Raw genomic sequence first — 19,677 nt, 5'->3', positions numbered from 1 at the left:
ATATCTATTGCAGGTTTTCTGTAAAGATTTTCTAAGACTAAAGCAATTTTATTTCAGTGTCTGATTATTCTTTAACACTTTTTTAAGGAAAAGTTTTGATCCAGTATTACTCAACCAAAGCATTAAAAATGTTCCTAAACTTCTATTATTAAAATGAACTTTTTAATTTGAGAAAATAAAATCAAGAATTACTCATTTCTGGGCGTTTATTTTTGAAACATCTTTCAGTGCCATGATCAACAATTGACTCAGTTTCTAGAAATCTAATTGCTTTTGAGTTACCAGTTGGTGCAATATCTAGGGAATCTTGATTACTGTTATTATTACAGAAACAGCTAAGCCCTGAGGGATGCTGAAGTTTTAGATATTTAGTTGCCTACAAACTGGGATCTACTGAATCAGCAACAAAAGTGCTGCAACAATATTTAGTGAAATTCAGTTCTTGCTGTGGCAATAGAAAGAGCTGTCAGCATAATGATATCTTATAATGACTCTGTTTGCTCTCTTAAATATTTTGCAGCTATCAACTATGTTGCAGTTTGGAAAATGGCAGAATAAAGCCACCTAAATTATAGTTGGGGTAAAACAATGCCAGTGTTAAGAACACAGAGAGGGGGAAATTGGGATATCATGGTATGAAAAAAACATTTAAAGAAGAAAAGCTGTCTGATTCTAGATTAAGTAGATAGCTACTGATCCATATGAAGAATCATAAGCAGGTGAAAAGAAATTTGACTTATTGGTTCTCAAAGATAATTTCAGACTGGAAGAACAATGAATTATCATGGATAGTGATACTGTGATATCTGTAGGGAAAACTGACATTCAGTTTAATTCATTGTGTCTTAAAACATTGGAAGTTTTGTTTAAATATTATATTTACACCTTTATAACAAAATAACAGTAAACATACACAGAAATAAATAGTTGCAAACTTATGGCATTGGTATCTCAAAAAGCAGATGTTGATCCTTACATGTATAAAAAACTTCAGTTAAATAATTTCAAAAACAGTGTCAGATAGATCCATTCAAACAAAAGGGTAAACAATCCTATCAGTTTCCCAGCTTAGCCTACTGAAAGAAAAAGTCAGCAATTGAGAAAATACAAATGAAATGTCATGACGGCTATAATATTCTGAAGTGATTTTAAAGGCATTAACAGCTGTTTGTTTGCAGATCAGAGGAATTCCACAGTTTGGGCTAGAATATGAAAATTGGAAGAGACACTGACTTAAATGGATTTATCAAAATTTGCACAAAATAGGTTTGTTTATATAACAGTGATTATAGACAGAATAAACAACTTAGATCGGGACAGGTTTATAAAAGTATATAGGACACAATGGTTAGTTAGCACACTAACAATATCAATATGTTAACTTTTTATTTATTTTAATTTTATCGATAATAATAAATTACTAAAGACAGTCTCTGCACAGAATGCAATGTAGAAATTAAAGAAATATATGCCTTACAGTAGGCAGCAAGATGGGTGGCATATAAATTGAATAAACAAACAAAGCATTACTCCACAAATGAGCCAGAAATCAATACCTCATTAAATATCTTGCTCTATGCAATAGTAACATGCAAGGTACTGTCTTTCCCTGAAAATAAGACCCAACCAGAAAATAAGCCCTAGCATGATTTTTCAGGATGCTTGTAATATTAGCCCTACCCCCAGTAATAAGCCCCAGTGAAGATCACCAGCCCTTGGGGGTGGGGAGTGGGCATGGCCAGCACAGGAGGTGGAGAATATATTGGGACCGATGGTGTCCCGCAATAGCCGCAGCCCGCCGGCCCTTTGGTATCTATCTATTCTCTTAAAGATACTGAGTTATCCAGATAGACATGTGAGAATAGGTATAATCTATACTCCAAACTTCTAATGAAAGGGGGGTTTGTTGGAAAAATTAGAAATGCCGTATTATATGCTAGCTCATGAAGAATTTCCCTTATTTAAAGTCCATTTATATTCCTTACTGATACTTTTTCAAAATACAGGTAGTCCTTGACTTACAACCACAATTGAGCTCAAAATTTATGTTGTTAAGCGAGACATTTATTAAGTGATTTTTGCCCCATTTTATGATCTTTCTTGCCACAGTTTTTAAGTTAATCAGTGCAGTTGATAATTTAGTAACCCGGTTGTTAAGTGAATTTGGCTTCCCCAGTGACTTTGCTTGTCAGAAGGTTGCAAAAGGTGATCACGTGACCCTGGGGCACGGCAACACTCATAAATATGAACTAGTTGCCAAGCATCTGACTTTTGATCACATGATCATGGGGATGCTGCAAAGGTTGTAACCAGTGGTGGGATTCAACCAGTTCACCCCACTTCGGGAGAACCAGTTGTTAACTTTCTGAGCAGTTTGACAAACTGGTTGTTGGAAGAAATCATTAGGGCAGAGAACCGGTTGTTAAATTACTTGAATCCCACCACTGGTTGTAATTGTGAAAAACAGTATTTCACTCTTTTCAGTGCCATTGTAACTTTGAACTTTCTTCTTTAAATGTTTTTTTCATAGCATGATATCTCACTTTTCCCCTCTCTGTGTCCTTAACACTGGCATTGTCTTGCCCCAACTATAATTTAGGTGGCTTTATTCTGCTGTTTTCCAAACAGCAACAAATCTGATAGCTGCAAAACATTTAAGAGAGCAAACAGTGTCATTATAAGATATCATTATGCTGGCAGCTCTTTCTATTGCCACAGCAAGAACTGAATTTCACTTGTAAGTCAAGGACTACCCATATAACAAAATATATTAGGGATCAATGCACCTGAAGATAAACCAGGGACAAGTTGTATATATGAAGATGATGCTACCTCATGTGCAGAGAATTACAGAGATAGCCCTTAAGAAGAGATGCAAGAATTGTTAAATAAACATCAACTTAACCCCGGGAAAGAAGGGTGAGAAGGAAAATCAGCATAACCTTGCCTTCATTCTGTTTGGCAAAAGAAGGGATAGAAGGAAACTCTGACAGGAGTTCAAGATTCTGTAATTATACTTCTACAGCAATAAAATAGATTTCCAGTAGTCCTTGTGTTGTCTCAAAAGGCTGACACAGCGAATGGATGTGATGACTCTAAGCACGCTGATGCCAAGTGTGTGAGTCAAGCCTTAACAGACATGCTGGGATAGAGTGCCTAACTGAAATGATCAATGAATCTGCCATAAACTAAATGTCAGAAGTGATGATACAATTATGCAAAAAATCCAGAATAGAGGAATTGGTGTCGGTCCCTTAACATTTCAAGGCAAACTGCCTAGCTGAAAAGTTTAATGGAACTATGGAGATTATAAACTACAAATATATTACTCAACATTCTAAAACACTTGGTGCCGAAAAGGTTCGCCATCACTGTTCTATAGTATCTGGAAATACCATGTAGGACGTCTCTAAAAAATGCTGTAAGGCATCAGAGGCCATATTTACTAATAAGGGCACAAAGGAACCAATTGGTCTTAACCAGATTGCATATTTAATTTACAAGGTAGGATGAGGTTTGCTCCACTGTTTACTATATGAAGATGTCCGATGATGTAACATATCTTCCTTAGCATTCAAGGTGAAATTTATTATACAATGGCCAATTCCCTGCATCAGTGATTCATTAACTCTCTGACCAGTTATTCTTTTCCCAGTCTTAAATAATGTTATTACCCTGACAGAAACCTAGAGTCTATTGTTCTATATAAGCACCTCAGCAATGACAGTCCTAACTGGATCCTTGAATTACAACAAGCAATTATAAATTGCCCAATTACTTCCAGGATATGCCCTTATGGAATAATTGTCCAGAGTTTCAGAACTATTATCCTAGAAAAAGTGACTAGCACGATCTTTTCTGGAGATACCATATCACTTTGATAAATTTGTATCCATATACTAAAGCAATAGCTACTCCACCAGCTGAAATAACAAATAAAAGAACCCTTTTCCAACGGCGACCACAGCATGATAGACTTTTGTCTCAATATACGCCCTTACATAAATCGTCATAATAATAGTATTCCAAACTACAATTTCAAAAAAGCCAACTATGACCTTATAAACAATGACCTCTCATCTCTTGACTGGCAAAATCTGTTCTCAACCTGTATCACTGCTGAAGACCACTATAGAATTTTCCTAATTGAAGTCAATAGAGTCATTAAACTTTACATACCACAAACCACCACAAAAATTAAAAAAAACAAATTACCCATATCAGTTAAAAAGCTCCAATCCAAAAAAAAATCCCTCTGGAGAAGAAACAAAAAGGGTCATGTAGCTAATTTCAAAAACCGCTACAGAAATATATGCAACCAAATAAAAATTGAATGCACCAATTACCACATCAAGCAAGAAGACCTTCTGAGCACAAATTCCAATCGTGCTTTTTATAATTTTGTGAACAACAAACTTAAAGACTCAAGTTCCATCCCACCACTAAAAGAATCTAACGGCAAAGAATATAATGATGAAACAGTTAAAGCAAACTTCTTCAATACATTCTTTGGCTCAGTCTTTGTTAACAAGTTTTTTGTTAATGACTCATACCCGACATTCCCCAATCGTACCAAAAATGAGTACAACGACCTAACACATATAGACTTCACAGAAGATAATATTGAAAAAGCTCTTCGCAAATTGAAACCATCCCTATCTATTGGACCTGATGGAATATGTGCATACTTCTTAAAAAAACTTTCCACTAATATAGCAGAACCCCTAAGCATAATCTTTTCAAAAAGCTTTCACGACCAGTTCCCTTCCCAAACTTTGGTCACTAGCCACAGTCATCCCTGTCTTCAAAAAAGGAGACTCCAGCTTAGTTGAAAATTACAGACCTATCTCTCTATGCTGCGTCATCTGCAAAGTAATGGAATCTATCATCAACCAATCCATTACCCTCCACCTAGAAACAAACAACCTACTCTCTAATAAACAATTTGGTTTCAGAAAAAAATTATCATATAACTTACAACTTCTTCACTGCAAAAACATATGGACTACAAATCTTGATCAGGGCAAAGCAATAGATGCAATCTACATAGACTTCTGTAAAGCTTTTGACTCAGTAGTACATGATAAACTTCTCCTAAAACTAAAATCCTACGGCATTTCAGGACCCCTCCACAATTGGATAACAGCTTTCCTGTCAAACAGACAACAAGTGGTCAAAATTGGCAGTGCTCTATCAAATCCTGTTCCTGTCAAAAGTGGCATTCCCCAAGGCAGCGTTCTTGGACCAACACTCTTCATATTATACATTAATGATCTCTGTGACCATATTACAAGTAATTGTGTTCTTTTTGCTGACGATGTCAAACTATTTAACATCACCAACAATACAACAACCCTTCAAAAAGACCTTGACTTTATATCTGAATGGTCTAAAATCTGGCAACTCCAAATCTCAACCAGCGAATGCTCAGTCTTACATATTGGAAAAAAGAACCTAAACACCAAGTACAAGCTTGATGGACATTACCTTACAGATGACCCTCACCCTGTTAAAGACATTGGAGTTTTCATATCAAATGATCTAAGCGCCAAAGTCCACTGCAACTACATCACAAAAAAGGCTATAAGAGTTGTAAATCTAATCTTGCATAGCTTCTTCTCCAAAAACACTACACTACTAACCAGAGCATATAAAACATTTGGTAGACCAATTCTTGAATACAGCTCACCTGTCTGGAATCCATACCACATTTCTGACATCAATGCAATTGAACGTGTCCAGAAATATTTTACAAGAAGAGTTCTCCACTCCTCTGAATACAACAAAACACCTTATGCCACCAGACTTGAAATCCTGGGTTTAGAAAATTTAGAACTCCACCGCCTTCAACATGACCTGAGTTTAATTCATAGAATCATCTATTATAATGTCCTTCCTGTCGAAGACTACTTCAGCTTCAATTGCAATAATACATGAGCACACAATATATTTAAACTTAATGTTAACTGCTCCAATCTTGATTGCAGAAAATACGACTTCAGTAACAGTTGTTAATGCTTGGAATAAACTACCTGACTCTGTGGTCTCTTCCCAAAATCCTCAAAGCTTCAACCAAAAACTGTCTACTATTGACCTCACCCCATTTCTAAGAGGTCTGTAAGGGGCGTGCATAAGAGCACAAGCATGCCTATCGTTCCTGTCCTATTGTTTTCTTTCGTTATATCCAATTAATATAGTTATTACATACTCATACTTATATATATGCTTATATATTGTATAGTTATTACATGCTTATGCTTATATATACTGTGTGACAAATAAATAAATAAAATAAAATAAATAAAACTAAAATGACCAACTAGATGAAGTGAAAAGTAGAACATCGATCAGCTTTTGACAGTTAAAGGCAGCCATGGGAGCGGGTCTCCTTTGAGGTTGCCCCTACCTTCTGGAACATTCTCCCATGGGCCCCCATTTGCTTGGCCTTCTTGAAATATCTGAAGACCCAGCTCTGCTGATTCACTTGGGGCCCACAGAGATACACAAAGCCATGGGACTGGTTAGTACTTTAAAGGCTCTTGCCTGCCTTTTAATTCTGAACTTTGAATGTTTCATTCTTGTTTTAATCTACGTTCTAGGCACAGGGATGTCAAACTCAACTTCATTGAGGGCCACATCAGGATTGGGTTTGACTTTGGAGGGCCACAGTGGGCATGACACAGGACTGCACATCCACAGACATGGTTTTATAAGCTTATAAAAATAAGGGAGGCATACATTTCTGTGACTTTGTTTTTTTAATACTTACTTGATCTACTTGATCACCTTATGAGAGAGAGACCAGATCAAGAAACTGACTCCATAGGAAGACTAGAACTATAAATTATTGATGTAGGCTATAGTAGCAGAATTCTGCAAGCCTGAAAAGTAAAATATTTTACTTTTCTTCCCTTTTATAACCTTCGTAGTCAAGGACGGCCTCCTGGACCACTCTAAAGGCCCCGTTTTGGGCCTGGAAGGCCTCCTGGACAACTCCGGAGGCCAAAAATGGTTGCAGGGGGACACACGCACTGCATGTGCCCCATTTTTGCTACCAGAGGCATCGTGGGCCAATCCTTTGCTATTTCCAGATGGGCCTGGTAGGCCAGATCTAAGCATCCCATGGGCCAGATCCAGCCCGCAGGCCTTGAGTTTGATACCCCTTCCCTAGCATAATTGTGCAAATTAGAGTAATTATGTAATTAAGTTGCATCAATTGCAACCAGAAGGAATATAAATCTGGCTTTAGGAGAAAGGGGAAGAAATCAGCAAATAGTTAAGAGAGATACAGACAAGATTATTCAGCACTGAGAATGAGAAAAGCATTCCTTCAGTGCTGTTCCCCCTGCCCTCTACATCTCCATTTCCTAAACTGCTGCCAATATTGATATACAATAAACTCCAGGATGCAAAAGAATCTCTGCTTCCTGCACATTGGACTTGGCAGATTGGTTTGCAACTACCATCCAGTGGTAGTTGCCAAACAAAAACAGGACAGGGATCACTTTACGATAAATTTCATAAAGTGCAGCAGTGGGATGTGACTATGGTACCGGAGTTGATATGAAGGAATGGCTTTGGAAATGAGAAAGGGATGAGTGAACCTTTAAAAAAGGACTGGTAGAAAAGATTACTTCATCCTGAAAAATAAAAAAGCATGGGAAAGAAACTCAAGATAAACCTACTTTGATTCTGTTTGGTATCAGATAGTGCAGATAAAAATTGGGACAGGCTTTATTCTACTCTATAACAATAAAAACATTCCTAGACCTGCCATGCCTATTTCTTAACACGACATGTTTATTGCATAATTTACATCTTTTGCATGATGGCAATATGATGCTTATGATTTTGTCTGAAAAAGAAAAATGGTATTGGAGTTGCAGAATTTTTTTTTTAATTGGTTATTTTAAATTTGCAAAACTTACAAATTTGGAGACAAATACAGCCCCAGATTAACTATATAATTCAATTCTCTAAAAGACCATAACAGCTTCTTTTAATAAATTTTATTGTGAATAAAGCTTAGTAGAACTATCTTTTAATCCATTCCATTATGGAATTAGTTTTTTAAGCAGCAAACATTTCTTGAAGAACTAAAACTCCTGTCTTTAATTATTGTTTCATTACTGCTTGTTTTTTTAATGGCAACCTCCCAAATAAATTTTAAAAAAGAAAAGGAAAAAAGGAAAAAGGAAAATCTTTTAAAAACTTCCAAAACTATGCTTACGGGTAAGAAATAGTTCTGCAGTCACAAGATTTCTTTTAACAATGTTTTAACATTTGGGGCCAAAAGGAACAACCACTGAGATACAAGTTCAGCAGTTACATGATGGGCTAAGCAAGTATTTGTAGTTGCAACATTGTGTCAACATTGTAAAAACAAATAATAAACATATGGTTCTTTCAAACACAGCTACAAACAAAAGAATTACAGGGTAGACAAACTGATACTGATCACTGTAGGGAACCTATAAATAATATAGCTGACCAATCATCCTATTCAGACTGTTTCTAACTCAGGAAAGAAAGACCATGACTTGCCTTTTGATTTTCCTTGCACATTTTTTTTTACTTCCTGTGAATGTCAATACTGAATTACCTACCTAAATTCATTCTGCATATGTTCTATTTTTCCATCAAACTATTCTTTATAGTTTTGCTTCATGCCTCATTTTTCAAAAGCTGGTTGAACTGTTGTAAGTAACAGAAAGATAACTGAAAGTAACAAGATATCTACTAGATGTGATCCTTTTTGGTTTGTTTCATAGATAAGTTGTGGGTTAGTCCCTATGGACACACTTCCAAATGCCTGTTAAGTATTGTGCTAAAAGAAATACTTTGACTTTCATTTTTAAACATAATGTTGGGTCACTGTTTCAGAGAGACTTCCTTACCAGATTCCTCAAAGGCTTCACCAATTGCAGAGCTCCTAAGTGTACTTGGGCAGGTCTTAAAATTCAGGAAAATACTCAGCCCATGTTGAATTATATAGCATAGCCCAACATCAGGAGCTGATCACAGGATATGTTTTATGACATTTTGTATTACATCATAAAATGCTTCATGATTATTTTTTGTGCCATAAAATGGTCTACATTTGCCAAATTTCAATCCATGGGAGACCTGAATCACAAATTTGGATGCATTATGTAAATTAGTCCATTTAAGATACCTTGATTTTGCCTATAAGTGCACCATTTCGCATAGTTAAAGGTTACAGACACAAGTATTTTAGTAGTACATAAATAGAAGTACCACAGCCACAGGAAATCCAAACAAATTTGGCTAATTTTGACTTTCAGATTGGGAAATAGCTAAAGAGAGCATGAGCTGATGTAAAATGTAAATACATAATAAAATGCTGGATCATGACATTAACTAGAGTACCCGCAATATCGAAATCCTCATTTCTACATTAAATATGGGCCTCTCTTGTTCTGTGACACATTTTGTTGAATGGTATTAAATGTTCATTTGTTTTTGTATGCAATTATGCATTTCTGTTGAATTCCCCAACTTTTTAGAGCCTATTCTAACTGGGCAGGGAGAATGCAAGGGGTCATTGTTCTGTCCAAGTGTAGTAGTATGTGGGAATGACCTTGGAGGAAAAAATCCCACAGACTAGAAAACCATCGTGCAAGTGGTATCTCAGAGTCTGCAGAAGCAGAGAGGGGCATGGGAGGTGTTTCAGAAGGGACCCTTTCTAGTTTTCTGGAGAGTGAAGATAAAAAAAAGAGAGGAGTTGAAAGATTCTGTTAATGTTTACTTACAATAAAAATAGAGCTAATATTCATTGGTGTGCGTCTTTTCTGGACTATCTCAAAGAGCTAATATCAATCTTGCAAGCCTTTCTCCTTTACTCTTACTCTCCAGAAAATGTTTCCCTCTGCTTCGGTGGATTGGGATAGCTTTTACATTATGGTTGTCTAATCTGCGGCTTTTCTTCCTGTCTCCCAAGATCATTCCCATCTACAATTATACAAAACTTTCTCCGGGCATGGGAACATCTTTAAATTTTAGAATGATTATTCCTCACTGGTTGCTGCTTTAGCAGCTGTGGCTACATAACTTATATTTGCATCAATAGACCTTGCATAATAACATTAGGACTGCTTTATATTTTAGTGCTTTGATTCTGGGAACCTACTCTCTTGTACAGGTAGTCCCCGACTTACAACAGTTCTTTTGGTATCTTCTGCGCATGCGCGTTATGGCGGCGCTCTGAGACTCCGCGGAGACGGCGGCTAAGAGTCCTCAGGCCGCAATGCTGTTCTATGGGCTGCCAGGCTGCCTGGTCCTCGGCTCCGGGTATGCGATCCTTCCGGCAGCCGAGAGCGAGGTCTTTGGACCTCATTGAGCTCTCGGCTGCTGAGTACGGAGCCGAGGTCCTCTATAGCAGCGGACGGCGGCTGCCATGTTGGGGGGGGCGCGAGAAGACGCCCAGCCTGACTCAGCTGTTTGTCGGCCCAGCCTGACTCAGCTGTTTGTCGGCCGTTTCGGCCGACGATGTAATCAATCGGCTGGGGAGCGGCCCAACCATCGACGGCGGTATGCTGGTATGCGGTGTGCTGAGTCTTGGGTGTTGGACCGCAGGTAACATCGGTGGCTGGAGTGGGGCCTGCACGGGCATGATTATTGCCCCTCCCCCTACCCTGCTCTTCTCACTTCAAGGCCCGGAACATGGCCCGGAATATTCTTCCCCCCCACTGCTGACTTTTACCATGGCCTGCCTAGAATGCCGTAATTTTATCTACGGCTTACATCTTAGGTCGTGTTTTCCATCGCCGACTGAGAGGTGGCTTGGCCTGGTTAGGTACAACAGCGGCACTGTGTTGGACGGCAATGACGGCACTGACGGTACTGGTGACATAATTTCGTCCTGATTAGCATGCCTCACGGGTTTGTCCCATGATGGTACGCTGCCGGGAACCCAAGGGATACTATCCCGGCTACTGACTTTTCCATCTTTGTAGCCGAGGAAACAACCAAGGGGAGGCTATTATGCCAAGCCTTGGTTGTCTCTGGACCCATTTGGACTTTCTACGGACTATGATTAATATCTCTGCCCGAGTGGCCAGTAATATGCCTAACATCGGGTTTGACGATCTACAGGTACGACCAGAACATCTTCGCCGGTCAGGAATGGACATCTTGTCGCTGTTAATGGACTATTTCCCATGAGATACTCATTCGCCGAACTACGACAACTGCGAGGTTCCCCCGCCTCGCAGGAATGGCCCTCCAAACTATCAAGGGCCTACCTTAACGAAGGGTCTTGGGACCCAGAGAGGTGGCATGCGGCCAAGAAGAAGTTGTGGGGTTTTTTAAATAGTTTTTTAAACAAGGGTCTTTTAAGGGGGGGGAGGGATTTGGCGGGTGGGGGTCAGAACCCGCCGGGGAGGGATCCAGCCCCTGTTCTAGTTCGCGACACTATTCCATCTTGTCTGAAGGCAGGGGGGGAGGACGTTCCAGGTTTAGAGGGTTACTCAATCTGTACGGTAAGTGGGAGAGGCAGATATGGCGGGGGGGAGGGGCCGTATCGTGTTGAGGGAGCACGCGTTCGATGTTTGAGAGCGATCGCGTGCACCGGCCCCTCAGTCCCGACCCGTTCCCCGGATGGCCATGATCCTCAGAGCTTGGACCTTCGGCTGATGTTATGTAATGCTCGGTCCGTGGTTAATAAGGCCCCCCTGATTTGTGATCTTATTCAGGGGGAGTCCGCGGACCTTATGGGTATTACGGAAACCTGGTTGGGCCCAGAGGGGGGGGTCCCCCTTGTCGAGATGTGCCCGCCAGGTTTCCGAGCATTCCATCAGCCGAGGTCCAAGGTAGGGGTGGGGGGGTGGCGGTTGTCATTAGGGAGGATCTAGAGCCGAGGGAGACCACTGTTCCTCAGATTGCCGGCTGTGAATCCCTCTATGTGTGATGGGGCTATAGGAATCAGTTGGGCTTGGTGATCGCGTACCTGGCTCCTTGCTACGTGACCACAGCCCTGCCTGAGCTGTTGGAGGTACTCGCTGCTGTGGCGGTCGAAACCCCCAGACTTATAGTCATGGGGGATTTTAACCTGCCATCAGTTGGCTTGTCATCGACGGCAGCTCGGGAGTTCCAGGCTTCCATGACGGCCTTGGACCTGATTCGAGTAAATGATGGCCCTACGCACTCGGGGGGAGGCACGCTGGATCTGATTTATATCTCTGGGCAGTGGCTTAATGATCTGGTGTTAGATGACTTAGTAACAGAACCAATGTCATGGTCGGATCATTTCTCCTTCGCCTAGACTTCCGAACCGCCATTCACCACCGCAGGGAGACGGAACCTATCGGTGGTTCCGTCCCAGGCGCCTGATGGACCCCGAGAGGTTCTTGACGGAGCTTGGGCCATTCCCTGAGGAACTGGCCCACGGCACGACTGAGGAACTGGTCACGGCCTGGGAACAGGCCCGGCCGGGGCCTTGGACCGTGTCGTGCCTTTGCGGCCTCTGACCCGGCGGAGATCTCGTCCGGCCCCTTGGTACTCCGAGGGGCTGAGGGAGATGAAACGCCAGAGAAGGCGCCTGGAGGGCACCTGGGGGTCCAGTCGCCCGGTTGATCGACACTAGTTAGGTCCTATTCTAGGACCTACCTAGTGGCAATGAGGGAAGCGAGGCGTTTCTCGCCTCCACCCTCATTGCGCCGGCAGATAACCGCCCGGCCGCCCTGTTTCGGGGTGACCCGCCTCTCCTACATCAGGAGGTGCGGGATGACCCGTTGCAGGACGAGCCGAGGAGTTTAGCGGTTATCTATACGATAAAATCGCTCAGCTGAGGGACGGTCTGGACCGAAATTGGGATGATCCAAGCGAGGAGAGGAGGCACGTCTTGTTGAGTCCATTTGGGATGAGTTTGACCCTGTGGCTCCGAGGGCGTCGACAGGTTGTTGGGGGCTGCACGGCACGACATGTTTACTGGACCCGTGCCCTTCCTGGCTGGTACTGGCCACTCAGGCGGTGACACGAGGCTGGCTCAGAGGATTATCAACGCTTCTTTATTGGAAGGGTTTTCCTGCCGCCTTGAAAGAGGCGGTGGTGAGACCCTCCTTAAGAAGCCCTCCTGGACCCAGCTATTTTGGGTAATTATCGTCAGTCTCCAACCTTCGCTTTGTTGCGAAGGTTGTAGAGAGTGCCGTGGCGCGACAGCTACCCCAATACCTGGATGAAGATGTCTATCTAGATCCGTTCCAGTCCGGCTTCCGACGCGGATACAGCACGGAGACAGCTTTGGTCGCATTGGTGGATGATCTCTGGAGGGCCAGGGACAGGGGTTATTCCTCTGCCCTGGTCTTATTAGACCTCTCGGCGGCGTTCGATACCATCGACCATGGTATCTTGCTGCGCCGGCTGGGGGGATTGGGAGTGGGAGGCACCGTATATCGGTGGTTCTCCTCCTATCTCTCCGACCGGACGCAGACGGTGTTGACGGGGGGGCAGAGGTCGACCGCGAGGGGCCTCACTTGTGGGGTCCCGCAGGGGTCGATTCTCTCGCCCCTGTTGTTCAACATCTACATGAAGCCGTTGGGTGAGATCATCAGTGGTTTCGGGGTGAGATACCAGCAGTACGCTGATGATACTCAGCTGTACTTTTCCACCCCGGGCCACCCCAATGAAGTTGTTGAAGTGCTGTCCCGGTGTTTGGAAGCCGTCAGGTCTGGATGGGAAGAAACAGGCCCAAGCTTAACCCCTCCAAGCCGGAGTGGCTGTGGATGCCGGCATCCCGATTCAGTCAGCTGCAGCCGCAGCTGGCTGTCGGAGGCGAGTTATTGGCCCCAAAGGATAGGGTGCGCAACTTAGGCGTCCTCCTGGATGATCGGCTGTCGTTTGAAGATCATTTGACGGCCGTCTCCAGGAGGGCCTTCTACCAGGTTCGCCTGGTCCGCAGTTGCGCCTTCCTTGATCGGGATGCCTTATGCACAGTCACTCATGCCTCGTTACCTCTCGCTTGGATTACTGTAATGCTCTCTACATGGGGCTCCCTTGAAGTGCACTCGGAGGCTTCAGTTAGTCAGAATGCAGCTGCGCGGGTGATAGAGGAGCTACCCGTAGCTCCCATGTAACACCGCTCCTCGCAGACTGCACTGGCTGCCTGTGGCCTTCGAGTGCACTTTAAATGTTAATTCTGACCTTTAAAGCGCTCCATGGCTTAGGACCTGGGTACTTACGGGACCGCCTGCTGCTACCACATGCCTCCCACCGACCCGCACGCCCCATAGAGAGGGACTTCTCAGGGTGCCGTCCGCCAAACAATGTCGGCTGGCGGCCCCCAGGAAGGGCCTTCTCTGTGGGGCTCCCACTCTCTGGAGCAGGCTTCCCCTGGTTTACGTCAAATTCCTGACCTTGGACATTTCGTCGCGAACTGAAGACCTATCTTTTTATTCGCGCGGGGCTGGCTTAATTGGATTTTAAAAGGGAATTTTATCAATTTTAAATGGGATTTTAATTGATGATGATTTTTAATATCAGGCCAATTTTGAATAAGTTTTTTAGGGGTATTTAAATTGTGTATATTTGTATTGTTGTTTTTTATTTTGCCTGTACACCGCCCTGAGTCCTTCGGGAGAAGGGCGGTATAAAAATCAAATTAAATAAATAAATAAATAAATAAATATTCGAAGTTACAACAGCACTGAAAAAAGGTACTTATGTTTTTCACACTTACAACCGTTGCAGCATCCCTATGGTTATGTGATCAACATTTGGATGCTTGGATGATTCATATTTATGATGGTTGCAGTTTCCTGGGGCCGTGTGATCAGCTTTTGTGACCTTCTGACGAGCAAAGCCAATGAGGAAGCTAGAATCAATTAACATCCGTATTATTAACAGTTGCAGTGATTCACTTAACATTGTGGCAAGAAAGGTCATAAAATGGGACTCACTTAACAAATGTTTCACAGCAACAGAAATTTTGGTCTCAATTGTGGTTGTAAGTCGAGGACTACCGGTATAGCTGGACACCCCAGTATTTGTAGATAGACAAGAAATTCTCAAATAAAGGTAAATGTTTATTTATTTATTTATTTATTTATTTAATCATATTTTTATACCGCCCTATCTCCCAAGGGACTCAGGGCGGTTTACAGCCAAGTAAAACATAAATATAAATACAAGTTAAAACCCCAATTTAAAAAACTTATTAAATACGGCCGAATATTAAAACCACAATAAAATAGTAAAACCCCATTAAAACCAAATTTAAAATTTAAAATTCTAGTCCAGTCCTGCGCAGATAAATAGATGTGTCTTAAGCTTGCGGCAAAAGGTTCGAAGGTCAGGAAGTTGGCGAAGTCCTGGGGGAAGTTCGTTCCAGAGGGTGGGAGCCCCCACAGAAAAGGCCCTTCCCCTGGGCGTTGCCAGCCGGCACTGCCTGGCTGACGGCACCCTGAGGAATCCCTCCCTGTGAGAGCGTACGGGTCGGTGGGAGGCAATCGGTGGCAGTAGACGGTCCCGTAAGTATCCCGGCCCAATGCCATGGAGCACTTTGAAGATAGTTACCAAAACCTTGAAGCGCACCCGAAAGGCCACAGGTAGCCAGTGCAGTCTGCGCAGGAGAGGTGTCACATGGGAGCCACGAGGGGCTCCCTCTATCACCCGCGCAGCCGCATTCTGGACCAACTGGAGCCTCCGGGTGCTCTTCAAGGGGAGCCCCATGTAGAGAGCATTGCAGTAATCCAGACGAGATGTCATGAGAGCATGAGTGACCGTGCATAGGGCATCCCGGTCTAGAAAGGGGCGCAACTGGCGAACCAGGCGAACCTGGTAAAAAGCTCTCCTGGAGACGGCCGTTAAGTGGTCTTCAAAAGACAGCCATCCATCCAGGAGAACGCCCAAGTTGCGTACCCTCTCCATTGGGGCCAATGACTCGCCCCCAACAGTCAGCCGCAGCTGCAGCTGACTGTACTGGGGTGCCAGCATCCACAGCCACTCTGTCTTGGAGGGATTGAGCTTGAGCCTGTTTCTCCCCATCCAGACCCGTACGGCTTCCAGACACCGGGACAGCACTTCGATAGCTTCGTTGGGGTGGCCCGGTGTGGAAAAGTATAGCTGAGTATCATCAGCGTACAGTTGGTACCTCACACCAACTGTATTGTACTGTATTCCAAATGTTGGAATACTAACGAATCAATAATTAAATAGCAAACGTAAGATTTCCTGGATGGCTGTCATTTTCATAATATCCAAGCAAATAAAAGCAATGGCCTGCATTAACAAAAGCAATTGGTTCTTTGTACTCTGCATTTATTATACCCCATATAGAGTAGCATTTCCAATTCTGAGCACCGCATTTTAAAAAGAACAATGAGAAGCTAGAGAGAGTTCAAAAGAGAGTTTCCAGAATGATAAAAAAAATCTAGATTCCAAAGGGGAATCAATCAAGTTGAAATTAAAAGAAAGGAGATTCAAGATGAACATTAGAAAGAATTTCCAGATGCCTTTTAAAGTGCCTTGACCAATAGTGAATTCCCTTTTCCTGGAGATTATCCGATAAGGGAGAACCACCTGTCAGAGATGTTTATTTCTGCATGGAACAGGAGGATGAACAAGATACCCAAAAAAACCCTGTACCTTTCATAACCCTGTAATGTTTATTTTCTTCCGAGAAACTGAAGAAAAAATTAGCCTCTGCCACAATAAACCCATAATAAATAAATGTTTAGACAGCCTTTGATATCTCATACGTTATGTTAGGATCCCTTTAACCTACTTACCTTCATAATAAGTCCAATGAGGAATGTAACCACATAATGTCATGGGATTATCACTTGAAGGTATATCATTGTTCTTTATTTGTTTTAAATTATCAACTTCCTGAGGCCTGGTCAGAACTGACAGTGTTTCAGATGGAGAGGCATTTTTCCAGAAATCTTCGGTTCCTAAAGATTTAATTTCCAGTCTCTGTTTTTTATCCAAGTAGATATCTTGGAGATCTGCATTCCAAATTGCTTTGAATGATGTCTTATGATCCTCTGGGAACTTAAGTACTTTTGTGATTAACTTCCCATTAGCTAAACTATCCACTCCATCTGGTGTTGTATTTTGAGAACTGCAATTTATATGAAAAGACACTACTGACCGATGCATTTTTTGAGTATTAGTCTGAAGTTGATCAACAGGTACCAAAAGAGACTTGTCTACATAATATATTGATTTTGGACACTGTTGGGAAATAGTGAGGTGAACACTTGACATGAAAGAAAAAGGTGCCTGCTTCTTATGGGTGTTATCCGAGGGGATCATTCTCTTTGGGGGGCTAGAAATCCAGTCAGATTGCCTCTTGCAGCTCTGCAGACAAGACGTAGAATCCGTTATTTCACTGACACTTCGATTTTGGTCATTTGCTTGAGAATGCAAAGATTCGGAGAGTTTACCTAAGCCAGTTACATATGAAATGGGAACTGCTGTTATTAGCTGCTTATTTTCCTGGCATTCCAAGCAAGAAGGGTCAAAAGTATTTGCCTGAATTTTATTGTTTGAAGGTGGAGCAACTCGCTTAGCAGTGATTGTAATGGAAGCAAAACCTTTCTTCTGGTTATGCCATGGTTTCTCTTCTTTGCTATTAAATACATTGTCCTCTGAAGTTGTCTGAAATCCTAATTTTCTTGGAAGAAATATGAATGCTGTATTAATGTTGACTGAGTTATGATTAGCCAAAGATTGGTTCATGTGATAAACATCAGATTGGGTGATTACAGACTGCATAGGGAAAGCAGTCTTATTTTCTCTTGATTTATTTTCATCAATCGTCTGTGAAATGAGAATAGATGAAATCATTTTTGCATTTTGTAATGGAAGAGAGCCCTGCAGAGGAAAAGATCCAAATAAGTAACATGCTGTAAACTGGAAACACAGAGGAAAAATGTACATAGAAAAAAAATATCTAGAAAAAATTATAAAATCTACACTAGTTTTATACTGTGCCTCATTATATATTTCTTCCCCCAGTTCATTTTATGTAATTTCTAAAACAGAAATGTGCAAAACCCACTTACAGAGGCCTGTGAAAGGAAGAATGAAAATACAATTTTATGTGCAAATTACACATTTCATAGAACTGTTATTTTGAATGATTAATTGATCCGTTCAGTTGAATATACAGTCCTATGTTTGTTTAACAATGTAAATGCCAATAGTAACTGTCAATTTCAGATTATAATCTATACCACCCTGTGTTTTCATGCCGATGTACTGAAATATTAAAGTACTTTAAGCACTTACAGCTCCAAGTGCCTTGCAAAATGAATTACGTACATAGGTGGGCTGCTATGCAGCATTTATGTGGAAGCTGTTCAATGGAGTTGCATAAAAGCATCAAGAATGACTCGCAGAGGAAGAAAGAGATACAATTCTTCTATTGTGCTTGTAAAATATATATAGATCCTTTACTGTTTATCACAGTTTAGTGACAAAATGATGAGCAAGGGGATATATGCCCCAAACCTTTTCAACATGATTTAAAACTAGTTTTCTAACTATGACAACCACCGTTCTTGATCTAAACAAAGCAAATTATTCTAAAACTATTTTCTGTATTTTTCTATATTTTCATATAACATTTGTCCTGCGATGGAAAATAAAGTTAACTGGGTATAACTGGGTATAAATTTCATCCAACTAGGTTTAAATACAAACTCAAATTGAATAATTCTTTTTATGGAGTGTAAATTAAAATTTCTACAACAGCAATCCCAAAGGTGCCATTTTCAAGAGGCAACTGGACTTTGTTTTTTCTTTGAAGACATTTCAATTCTCATCCAAGAAGCTTCTTCAGCTCTTGGATGAGAAGTGAAGTGTCTTCACAGAAAAACCAGAAAGTCCAGTTGTCTCTTGAAAAAGTACCTTTGGGACAATCATGACCTGGATGACTGAGAATCTCCATAGCATGTCAGCCCCTGGGTTGCCAGCCATGCTGGAGCTGCCATTTGGGTGGGGAGGGAGAGCCGTCCACTCTTGGACTGCCATAGGCACAGGGACTTACTACAGTATTTGGTGTCAGAAGCCTCGTGGGTGAGAAGCGAGGATATAAGAGCATCCCAGTTGGTGAAACGATTTCATTGACAAAACTCAGGCCAACTAGGTGGAGAGGGAGCTCATACCCAGGAGAGGCCACATGATGTCCTTTGCCTTCCAGGTGTCCTCCCCGTGGTAGTGGGGCCCCATGTCAGCCCCTGGGTCATCTGCTGCATCGGGGCTGCCATTTGGGTGGGGAAGGAGAGCCGCCAGCTGGGACGCATGTTCACGCCCACCAAATGCCCAACAGCCTGCAAGCTGCACAGCTGAGCCGCGCAGTGGGCGTCCACACCATGGGCTCTCTGCCAAGCTGTGGGGAGGGCAAGCACATTCCTGAACAGCATGTGAAATTACAGATCCTGAAGAAGGCCACCTGGGCCACGGGCTTCATAAACAGCTGATGGGTGGCAGAACAGATGGGTGCACGCAGGTGTAGGAAACCTGGCATGCCGAAAACAAGCATGGTGTGCTGGATGGAAAGCTCTGCAGCTGCAAGGAGGCTGGCAAAATGGCGGTGCATGAGGGGTGGGAATCATATGGGGCAGAACCCAGGGGGTGAAACCACAGGGGTGAGGTAAAGGGGATTTAAGGGGTGGAGGGTTAAACCACAGTAGAACTGACTTTGTTTTCCTT

General features: G+C 42.2%; 1 protein-coding gene across 2 annotated transcripts in view; it reads right to left on the bottom strand.

The window, feature by feature from the left end:
• C6H10orf90 (chromosome 6 C10orf90 homolog) overlaps positions 1–19,677 on the bottom strand; it is a 301,626-nt gene that overhangs the window by 64,812 nt on the left and 217,137 nt on the right. For both annotated transcript variants that reach the window (XM_058189026.1, XM_058189027.1), the window contains exon 4: positions 16,746–17,835. In XM_058189026.1, coding sequence (XP_058045009.1) covers positions 16,746–17,835 — 1,090 coding nt within the window. The remainder of the gene's footprint in view (positions 1–16,745; positions 17,836–19,677) is intronic.

The sequence above is a fragment of the Ahaetulla prasina genome, chromosome 6, assembly GCF_028640845.1.
Source record: "Ahaetulla prasina isolate Xishuangbanna chromosome 6, ASM2864084v1, whole genome shotgun sequence".
In the NCBI taxonomy this organism is placed as follows: Eukaryota; Metazoa; Chordata; class Lepidosauria; order Squamata; family Colubridae; genus Ahaetulla; species Ahaetulla prasina.
Note: the sequence above shows the minus strand (reverse complement) of the source record. Positions and strands in the feature narration are given on the sequence as shown.